Source organism: Odontomachus brunneus, unplaced genomic scaffold (assembly GCF_010583005.1).
Source record: "Odontomachus brunneus isolate Ranch 3 - 2012 unplaced genomic scaffold, Obru_v1 Obru_scaffold_303, whole genome shotgun sequence".
NCBI classification, from domain to species: Eukaryota; Metazoa; Arthropoda; class Insecta; order Hymenoptera; family Formicidae; genus Odontomachus; species Odontomachus brunneus.
Window position 1 is genome coordinate 73,615 of NW_022639753.1, and position 12,180 is coordinate 85,794.

At 33.9% G+C, this 12,180-nt stretch overlaps 1 protein-coding gene across 3 annotated transcripts in view; it reads right to left on the reverse strand.

Moving 5' to 3' along the window:
- The window catches only part of LOC116853303 (laminin subunit alpha), a 76,449-nt gene that overhangs the window by 3,606 nt on the left and 60,663 nt on the right, over positions 1-12,180 (reverse strand). For all 3 annotated transcript variants that reach the window (XM_032834326.1, XM_032834325.1, XM_032834324.1), the window contains 6 exons: positions 10,680-11,214; positions 10,492-10,599; positions 10,193-10,396; positions 7,040-7,215; positions 6,714-6,953; positions 6,472-6,628 (listed from right to left, as the gene is read on the reverse strand). In XM_032834326.1, the coding sequence (XP_032690217.1) occupies positions 6,472-6,628; positions 6,714-6,953; positions 7,040-7,215; positions 10,193-10,396; positions 10,492-10,599; positions 10,680-11,214 (1,420 nt within the window). The remainder of the gene's footprint in view (positions 1-6,471; positions 6,629-6,713; positions 6,954-7,039; positions 7,216-10,192; positions 10,397-10,491; positions 10,600-10,679; positions 11,215-12,180) is intronic.

Here is a 12,180-nt window from a genome sequence, read left to right on the forward strand (position 1 = left end):
CTTCTATAAGTATGATATTTCTATAAGGGTATCGAATGTTGCATTGTTTCAATATCTATCAACAAATTATCCAATAAACAACAAGTAAAAATTATATAACTATTATTTGGTGTTTGCTAGGTATGTTATAATATACTGTGAACACTATAAGGATACATTATATAAGCATGAATTGTAAGAACATCGTTGGAGTCATCAGAGTCACCGCGTGCGCGCTCGATCCGTCACGTTAAGCAACAGTTTAGTGCAGTCAGGAGATGGATGGGGGTGACCGGTGTTTTTCTACCGCTTGGGATCGAAATTATCGCAGGAGGATTCATGAAAGTTTGGAATGTGTTGACAACCTTCGATATCTAGTAGTTTATGAGACATGAGAAAATTAGGAATATAAGTATATTTCTGTAAACATTTTGATTTTCTTATTTTTCACCTTCGCATAATAATTCTCAGTATTTGATTACTATCAATATTTAACAGTGATTTTATTATCAGTATTCACCATAAATTAAGTACTGGCTAAAAAATTATTGAATTACTGGTAATATTTAATCACTAATAATTTTTCAGTATTTCTTAGTATGATATTTCTATAAGGGTTATCACTGATCCACTACATTACATCAATATTCACCACATATCGAATGTTATTGCATTGTTCCAATATCTATCAGCAAATTATCCAACAAACACTAAGTAAAAATTATATAACTATTATTTGGTGTTTGCTAGGTATGTTATAATATACTATGAACACTATAAGCATAAATCGTAATACTGTTGGAGTCATCGGGAATCGTCGCGTGCCGCTCAATCGTCAGATTAGGCAACACTTTTAACGGAGTCAGGACTGGAGGGTGACCGCTTGAGATCGAAATTATCGCGGGAGGATTCACGAAAGTTTGGAGTGTTGTTGACAATCTTCGATACCTAGTGGCTTATGAGACATGAGAAAATTAGGGAAAAAAAGTATATTTTTTTAAATATTGTATCTTTCACAACATTACAATTCGGTTTTGATGACCGAATATACCCCGATAGCCAAGCCTGCTAAAGTCAGGCTTTGCTAAATATATGCTGCATGCTATGCTGGCATAATTTTGGCAGTATCAAAGCATGATCTGTCGTATCAGAGAGTACATGTAGAAATGAAACAGAAATCTAACAGAATCTACGCCATGATATCATAATAGAAATATTGCAAGCATAAGATACAATATGTCAACATAGGAAAAGAAAAATTTAAACATTGAATGCTTATATAATATGATGATTAGAAGCATAAAATCGAACATGGAATAACGTCACATTATGTGAGCAGGAAGTCGTTAAAAATGAAGTTAACTAGGTGGCATTCTGAGAAGACAGAAACGCAGCAGAAATTGATCATGACATGCTATTTGAACGTGATAGTAGAAACACAGCAGAAATCGATCACGACGTGCCGTTCGAACGTAACAACAGAAACGCAACAGAAATTGATTATGACGTGCGTCCGAAAGCAACGGTAGGTACGAAGCAGAAATGCAGCACAAAATTTAAATTTTTTTGCGGTATTCCCTCAACGACCGACTTAATTATTAATTAATGAATTTAAGGAAGGTACTACAAAGATATACAATACATTTTTTAAATAATATTCCTGACAAACTCAAAGTAATAATAATAAAACTGTTAGTTATAATTTATAAATAACTGTTAGTTATAATATTAGATAAATTAGATAATAAAATTATGATAAAATTGTACAACAAATATAACATATATGTTATATTATAATGTAATATTAGATAAATTAGATAATAAAATTATGATAAAATTGTACAGCATATAAAATGATTTGTATAACATTTATATATACATAATAAATTTCCCAAAACAACTCAGCAAATACAAAATAACAGTAACATAATTGTACGTTATAATTTCTCTCTCAACCATGTAACTGTTTACACGGTCGAGTGGAAAATTATAACTAACAGTTTTATTATTATTACTTTGAGCTTGCCAGGAATTTATTCAACAAATTTATTGTATATCTTTGTAGTACCTTCCTTAAATTCATTAATTAATAATTAAGGCAATCGTTGAGGGAATACTGCAAAAAAATTTTTATTTTGTGCTGCACCCTGATGGAAAAAATTTGCTGAAAATGCAATGAAATCGTTGAAAATACAATGAAATTATCGAAATGAGAAATGTGAAGTTATTGAAAAGTTGCTGAAAATATTTCACCATGAATCATGATTTTCATTATAAATTGTAGTGAAAAGTGTGAAAAAACAATGAATTTTTAATGAATATTGATGAAAAGTAATAAAAAAATATTGAAATATTTAATGAAATATTTAATGAAATTTACTGAACTGTAATGAAAACTGAGTAAATTGTATTGAAACTTTGCTGAAATATTGATGAAGAAAATTCGTAAAAATATTTCTCAATAATTTTGAAAATTTTGCTGAATTGATGAAAGAATTACAATTTATAATGAATTGTAAATAAGTACATAATGTACCTCATTTATTGATCAATGAAAAACTTCGTGAAAAGTTTTGACTAAATAACGAAATCGTGCTGAATTTCGCTGATAATTGATGATAATTGACTAATGTATTAAAATGTAATTTTTTTATTTTTTTACATGTTAGAATATGAAAATTTTCTCATTGAAATATCGATGAAAATTACTGAAATATATCGAAATTTAATGAAATCATATGGAAATCTGATTCCTTCATTATGATTCAAGATTAATTCATACGATTGTTAATTTGTATGTAACATTGCATTTAGAGCAATCGTTAATTAGCATGTAATATTCGTTTATAGATTAAAAAATATATGAAATTTAATATTATTTATAAAGACAGTCTATTTAATTAGATGTATATATATGTGTCTTTAAAAAAATTATTACAAATTTAAAGAAATACCATACTTATTGTAGTGAAAATGTCCATATTTATTATAATACAATTACATGAGACACATAAACATAAATATATATGTATATAAATATAAATTTTTGCCTTTCATCTCCCAAATATTCGTATGGACCAGTGCTAACACAACAATGATAAACATGCTAAATAATACTTATATAGCACAAAACATTGAAAGAACGTTGATGAGATGTTGATGCAACATTAAAGATAGAAGTGCGGATGTTTTTCTGCATGAAATTTATGTTGATTTTTCAACATTGATAACCAGTTGCAATATTGAATATATATTGAACAAAAACTACAATATTTTGCAATATTCTAACTATATTTGAGGAATAATGAAAATTATATTATTGATATACAAAAATAATAATAATAATAAAATAAATTATTATTAAATTTTATTATATTAATACATATGTATTATTTATATTATATTACAATATACCATAATCATATATATTTTTCCTTATATATTGTTTATATATAAAATTGAAATGCGTTTGAGCAATTTTGCGCAAACCATGAAGAATATTCTTTTATTTCAAAATATGCTGTATTATACAGAGTCTGATGCAAGCTGTATCGATAACAAAAAATGCATAAAAAACATTAAACTGAAAAGAATGGTCGAAATCATTTTGCAAATAACCACATAAACTTTAGAGATATTAAATAAAATATATTGGCGAATCAACGCGCATATTTGCTAGATACGTTATAATACTGTAAACGTATTATACTGTAAACATGCTATAAGTATACATTATATAAACATAAACTGTAAGAACATCGTTGGAGTCATTGACATCACCGCGTGCCGCGCGATTATCAGGTTAGGCACACCTTTAACAAAAGGAGACATGGATGGATGACCGGGTATAACCACTTCGGATTCGTAATTATCGAGGGAGATCGTGAAAATTTTAGAGTGTGTTTGACAATCTTCGGTTCCTAGCAGTTATATGAGACATGAAAAAAATTGATTCAACATTACTGTGCTGTATGGGACATTTTTCTTGATTTTAAATTTCAATAATTTTCTACTGAATTTTATTGAAACTTATTGAAATTCACTGAAAATTCACTGATTTTCGATAAATATTGCTGAAATTATAATGAACGTCAATTGATCGAGTTTTTCAGCAAAATTTCAGCACATTTCATTACGTTTTCAGCAAGTTTTATTATAATTTTTCCATCAGGGCATTTCTGCCTCGTACCGTTGCTTTCGGACGCACGTCATGATCAATTTCTGTTGCGTTTCTGCTGTTACGTTCGAGCGGCACGTCGTGATCGATTTCTGCTGCGTTTCGGTCCTCATGTTCGAAAGCACGTCATGATCGATTTCTGCCGTATTTCTGTTGTTAGTACATGATGTAGCACGTTGTGTGATATATCTTCTATATTTCTATTGTCATACCGTGACAGCAAATCGTGTTCTTTTTCTATGTCGCGTCATTGATATAGAAATCAGACTATGCGGAGAAGATAACATATTTTTGCAATTATATTATTAGGGAAAATAATGATATATTTCTGTTACATTTCTGCCGGCACACTTTATCGGCAACACGTTGCAGAGAAAATTAAGCTTAATGAGGACAGTTGCTTGGAATCTGCTGCATAACCATTCAATCTGCCGGCATACCTTATAGAAATATCATACTAAGAATCATTGATAATTACTTATTTTCAGTATTAAAAATACTGGATAATAAGTAATTATCAATGATTCTTAGTATGATATTTCTATAAGGGTGCCAACATGCTGCCAGCATTTTGCTGGATATGTTTGGCACAACAGAAACTTTCCAATAGAATTTATTTTTTGTAGCAACCGATTTTTCAGTTGATTCCTGAGGAACCGAAAATTTCGGTCGTCGTAACTGAAATTTGGTAATGCCAAGCGAATCATTTTTTGCGTGAACATTACCCAATGTATACGACGCAGAGGTTGTCCAGTCTTACCTCTTTCATACTTTGCGTGCTTACGAAATGTTTTGGTTAACTTTTATCTACGACTATGGCATTGCCAAGCAGCAGAAGGAGGTCAATTTGAACATCTCATCAAGTAAATCACAAAACTATTACACATACACACGCACGCAAGCACACACGTATACACGAATACACGCACACACGTGAGAAGCAAAGGGACTCACGTAAATCAAGCACCCCAAACGTGAAAGCCTCGTCACGTCCACGTCGTTCATCCTAGATAATGCTAAGCACGGGTAAATGTCGGTGATATTGTAAATTTTAAGCCTTATCACTCGTAAAGTGCTTAAAGAAAAATAACTTTATTATAGTTTTGAAAGGCTCTCGAGGTAAGCTACAAGAATATGTAATGGGGATTTATGTAATGTAATGGGGATTTTCATTTAAAAAAATCGACGTGATCTTGACCTGACTTTGACGACGTCACTCAAGGTAAAAATTGATACGGCCATTAAATAGATATTCTGAAACCCTATAACTTTTGTCTGAAACATTTTCCTAAAAAATACTTTTTTTCGAGATTTAACAATTTTGGCACACCCTGTAACATACGTATAATATACAGGGTGTTCGAAAAGTGTGGGAACTCCTCAATATTTCGGAAACTAAGTCAATTATCTGTCACGTCGTTGATCCTGAGTTAATTAGCTAAGAACAGATAACGAAAATATGCGCACACTTAAAATGAAGAGTGCAGATAGCTGGGGGAAGGGTTGCATAACCTCTCATTAAAAAGATCTTTCCGAGACTTTTCAAACAAGCCATTATTTGACCCCTTATGTCATTTAAGATTTTTGAACTATACTTTACTCCTGTGTCCCCGGGGATGGGGGGATGTTTTCTCTTATGTCCCTCATGTCAAAAGATAGCCCTTTTGATGCAATAAATATCCTCCAAATTTCATTTAATTATCTCTACCCATTCAAAAGTTATTTAGGGATCCCGGTACTTTCCAAACACCCTGTACAAAAAAAGTGTAAATCCGACCGGACAACCTTCATGCGTTACACCTTGAGCAATGTTAATACCGGCGGTACTGTAACTCAAGCTTCATAACTGGAAAAGTACTTAACGAAAGTAAACTTTATCATAATGTTTTGAAAAGCTCTTGACACCAGCTATTAGATTCTGGAATAAAAAATAGGATGTTCCATTTAAAAAAATCAATTTGATCTTGAACTCACTTTGGGAACGCCACCCAAAGTCAAACTTACAACTTTTGTCTGAAAAATATTTTTTTCTAAAATACTTAGTTTCCGAAATATTGAAGGGTTCCGACACTTTTCGAACCTTGTATAGCATATGTACAATACAGTAATATGCATAATAATTTTTTATAGTTATTTAATTATGGTTGCGTTAATATATTATTACTTAACTATAGTTGCATTCTGAAGTTAAAATATCTTCGTTAATATAATAATCATTTATAAATTTATAATTAGTCACATATAAATGACGTTTTTTATTGCAATTATTTAATGTATTTTCCCGAAATGCGATATATTTCAATTAGTTTTCTTACCTGCTTTGTATAAGTTACTGCCGTTTCCTGGGTAAAAGAAGAGACCTGGTTCAACTCTTTGTGAACAAGACATTACGTCTACTTTCTGTGACGGTTCTACGACCTGTCCGTTTACCATGAAGTTTCCTAGGCAGCCGTTGAACGTTTTATTGAGGCCCTGAAAACGATATGATACGCTCGTCACACTTTCGCAATACTTTTTAGACATTTTTCGAAGAGAAAATCGATGAACTGGTTCTCACAATATTCATGTGTGCGGTGCCGGACATTTGTGGCAAAACTCCGCCAACGAAGAATGGCGGATTCACGTCGATAGTAGTAGAATTTCCTTCAGAATATCCCTCAACTTCGTCTTCATCCACTATTAATTGACCGTATTTACCATCCCTCGTGAAGGTTACCACGTGCCATTGATTGTCATTAATTTTTTTGTCGTTCGCCAGCGACATCATTCCGCTTCCACAATCGAATTTGTAGTGAACCTTCGAGTGTGCCACCAAGCGTTATTTTTCAAGTTCAAAGTGACAGAATGAGCAGGACAAGTTTAAGCAAGTGAAACATTCCTTACCTTTCCACCAAGCACGTACACGGCAACAAAGTCTGGGTCATCCTGTTGGTTGAGATTGGAGCTATAGAATATAATTCCTTCGTCAACCATTGTCTTTATGTTGATCCGGAAGTTGTAACTATTCTTGAATCTTTCGTTTAACGTTTTATATTGCAATCTGCTATTCCTGAAAATACCTGAAGAACAAAAAAATTATTAATTATTATCTGCAAAATTTTATGATATCATAAACTCAAATTTGATGGATTAAATGTACCTAGATAAACAGAGATACTGAACGTAGCACGCAAACATTTAATACACGCTTTGTGATGCTATTGCACCCTTATAGAAATATCATACTAAGAATCATTGATAATTACTTATTTTCAGTATTAAAAATACTGGATAATAAGTAATTATCAATGATTCTTAGTATGATATTTCTATAAGGACAACACGACACATATTTAAAATATACGAGGGCTGCTCCGTAAGTTTTGCGACTTGGCAACACTGGCGTTGCTAGGTAAATCTAACCTTACCATCAAAAAGTTTGACAGTTTGGAAGATTTTTTTACTTGAAACGTTTTGTCGTATGGAGGCTACTTGTATTGTTTACAGTGACTTGAAAATTATGTCTCAGCGAAAAAATGGAATTAACACGAGAACACTTTCGTGCGATGATTTTTTACGACTTTCGACGTGGATTATCGAGACAAGAGTGCATCAATCAACTTGCTTCCACTTTTGGCAATGAAGCACCACACAAGGCCACTATTTGTTGCTGGTTTAATGAATTCAATCGTGGTCGTAGTTCGCTCACCGACGAACTTCGCGAAGGTCGTCCAAAATCAGCTGCTGCGCCAGAAAACATCGATGCTGTGCGTGAATTGATAATGCAAGATCGACATGTGACATACTGTGAGATTCAGGCATCCCTGGGTGTTGGTATGAATTGCATACAAACGATATTGCATGAACATTTGGTCGTAAAAAAAATTTGTTCACGTTGGATCCCGCATAATTTGACAATTGCTCAAAAAAAGGATTGTGTAAATTGATGCAAAAAAATGCTGAAGAAATTCGATCGAGATGCGTCAAATGCCATATATAACCTCTACACAGGTGACGAGTCATGGATCTATGCATATGAGCCGGAAACTAAACAGCAGTCGACTGTGTGGGTCTTTCAAAGTGAACCTAACCCAACAAAAGTTGTTCGCGCTCAAAGCACTTCGAAACAAATGGTCGCCTGTTTTTTCGGAAAAACTGGTCATGTGGCAACAGTACCCTTAGAGAAACGTAGAACGGTCAATTCTGAGTGGTACACAACCATTTTTTTGCCAGAAGTCTTCGGCCAAATAAGGAAAAACAACTCAAGACGACGAATCATTCTTCACCATGACAATGCGAGCTCTCACACATCGGCTCAAACAACCGCCTATTTGACCAGTGAAAACATCGAATTAATGGGTCATCCACCGTATAGTCCTGATTTGGCACCCAATGACTTCTTTTTGTTCCCGAACATCAAGAATAAACTGCGTGGTCAACGATTTTCGACGCCAAAAGAAGCGGTTGATGCGTTTAAAATACATGTTTTGGAGGTACCACTTTCGGAGTGGCATGGATGCTATAATAAATGGTTTGAGCGAATGCAGAAGTGTATTGATCATCATGGAGAATACTTTGAAAAACAATAAAGCTATTTTCAATGACAAATTACCGTGTTTTCCTTACTAGTCGCAAAACTTACAGAGCAGCCCTCGTATATAGAGTACCCCAGAATCTTTTCCATATTTTTTGTGGGAACGTAGAACAAATTGAGATGAACATAAATGTAAAATTGTTTTGCGATAATAGTCGAAATATTAATTAAAGAAGATTGTTGAATGATTACGCGCGATATAGTGGATGAGCTGTAGTCATTCCCTGCTTTTGATGTCACAAATTCGACATGGACGGTATAAGGAGCTTTAATGAGAGAAAATTGTTATATGATTGTGCGCGATAATGCACAAATATTCTTTAATTAATATCTAAAAATTTATGTAGTCATTTGTAAAATGGTAGAGAACTTTTGTTCAGTTTGATTAATGCAGAGCTCGGAATTAGTTGTCCATTTCGACTGATTCTCGGGAGCTACGCCTTCTATCTTCCCCTTGCGGCGAGCGGGCCACGCAAGTGACGGTCACGGCTCTAAGCTTGAAGCCGCGAATGGTACTGTCACTTGCGTGGCCCGCTCATGGCAAGGGAAAGACAGAAGACGTAGCTTCCGAGAATCGACTGAAATAGGCAACTAATTCCGAGCTCTGATCTAATGTATAAGTATACAACGGCAGACGGCCCCACTACAGCTCATCTATCATATCGCGCGTAATCATTCATCAATCTTCTTTAATTTTGCGGAAGGCGCGCCTTTAACATACTTACAGGCGGACGTGTGCACTCAGCACTCAGTGTTATACTTTTAAAATAAACATATCAATGAGTTTAAATAAGATAAGGTCGTGTTACAATATTGGTGATGATACAATAAGTGTGATGAATAAGTTAAAATTATTTTTAAGAATAAAAACAACTTAATTTTTTTATTTAGACTCACAGATGCAAAACTATAACGTTACCTGTTTGATAACTCATAAATCAAATAAACAAAAACTGCAGCATTCAATGTTGCTACGCGCCCGCCGGAAGATTAATTAATATCTCGAGATTTATTGCGAATATCACAAAACGATATAGGATGATATAGAACTTTTATGTACACTTCAATCTATTCTACGTTCCTACCAAAATTACGCAGAAGAATTTGGGACCCTGTATATTATTTTAAGACATATTTAAGACACTCTTATTACACTATAATTTTAAACAAAATGTTTAATTCTTATTACTACAATAATTCCGAATTAATTACGTTCTTTTCTCGTCAAAATAAGCAATATTTTCATGATATCAAAATATTGCCAATTTTTATAGCATTATATGACTGCTTTTATATACTTATAACATTCTTTATTAGAATGCATCTTCGCGTACTTATGCCATTTTCAACTTTCAATTCAGTCACCAAACGGACAATATGCCAAAATATATTTATCTGAATAATATTTCCATTTAAAGAGAGCTTTAATCTTCTTTTATCTATAAGTTTATGCAAATATATACCGAATCGCCAAACCGCACTCTCCAGATCAGGATCCGCAGCTGGATAGTATGGCAAGTGACATTCGTCATCCATTTGAATATTAGGCTCGGTTGGCATCTGCGTGGTAGACGTGGTAATTGAATCAACTTTTTCAACGTTAGTTCGGCCTTCCAGGTAAGGTTCTTCTTCATCGTCATCTTTCTCTATGTCGATATCTACTATGCCTATGAAGAAATTATTTATTCGTGATAAAATATAAATATTTTAAAAAGTTGATCCGGATATATATTTTGTCTTATATATCTATCCTTGTTCTTACTGATCTGAGTCGATAACTCTACTGGTTCTTCCGTTGGTAGTAACCAACCTTCCGTTGGTAGTAACCAACCTTCCGTTGGAAGTTCAGATTCAACGATTGGTGGCAGAGCTAAATCAGGAGAAATTAAAACGATGAAATATAACTGATAAGTAACTCAGCGAATAAAAATAATCCGTATTATAACGTACGTATCTGATCTCCATCTTTGCATTTCCCCAGGAATGCATGCGGCCTCTCAGTTGAATTGGCGAAATTGATAATGATCTCGCCGTTCAAGGTTGCGTCGCCGATACAACCAACGAAAGGCACAGTTTTGCCGTCAAAATCCAATCTTAATGGCAATCCGCCGATGTACAAATTGCCATGGAGGAAGTGCAGAAGTGGTGGTGGCAAATCCGATTTGTAGCTCATCGTGTCATCGATATCGAGGCTAAGGCCAAATTGATCTTGAGTGACCATTACGACGTGCCAGTCATTATTGTTGAATTTGACATCCGATGGGCTAGTCCATAATTCCACGCCTTGGCTAGTGAACATTAGACGACCATTTATTAGCGAAAGGTAACCAGTATTCGTACTTTTGTCGTCATCGATCGCATAGAAGATCAATCCATCGTTGGCTGATGTCTTGAATTTTAGGTTTACTTGCAAGCCATCTGACTTAAATGTGTGCCATCTTACGTAGCCGGGCGTGTTCTTTTCGAAGGAAACAAGGCTGGCGAACTACAAAATATTGAAAAATAGAAATCACAAAATCAAACGGTATAACACAAATATACACACAATTATTTGCTTGTTTTCCGGGTTTAGACCACGTTTTCCTTGTGTTTGATTCTAAAGTTTCAGATGCTCTTCCCTGAAGAAGTAAATTGAAATGTTCACGACACGTCGTGAACCGAAATACAACCAAATACAAGGCAGATACGGATTAAATCCGGAACACAAACGAAATATTAAACTATATCGTGAAAAGTTAAAATACTACATACACACACACACAATTATAGTAATATACATTATAATAATATTTTTTAAATTATATATTGTATTATAATATATAATATTTCTTAAATTTTATTCTTCAAGCAGTATATTCCAACAAACACAATAAACAGTTATAATATAAATTATTGCCGTAATATAATAGAATATAATATAGCATATAGTAATATAGCATATATGTTACATGTAACGTTAGTTATTATTTCCCACTTGAACGATATTACAATTATATAACAGAAATATTACTAAAATGGATAAAGAAAAACAGGCGCCACCTCCGATCAGCCTGATCTTGACATATGTTGTTAACGACATGGCCGTGAGTAACAATCAAAAGGTTTTAGCCATCGCTCGTTGTTCGTTAAAAAGTTATTAACAAAAAAAGTTGCATCAAATGAATGTAATTTTTGAACAACGTATATACAAAAACATCGAATTTGTATGCTAAGAAGATGCCTGCTACACACACACACTGCTCGCCAGCAAGCGCGCTCGCCCGCCCACCCGGGTGGGCTCCTACTATATTTGAAGTTTTATAAATAGAAAATAATAAAAATAAAAAAAGTGCCTGTCCCTAGCCGTGTAACTGGGGGGCTACGCCCCCCAGACCCTCCGCACTGCGGTCAAGTCTTTTGTGAGAAATTCTCACTCTTTAGCTTAAGTGTAACAGGCTCCCCCCCCCCCCCC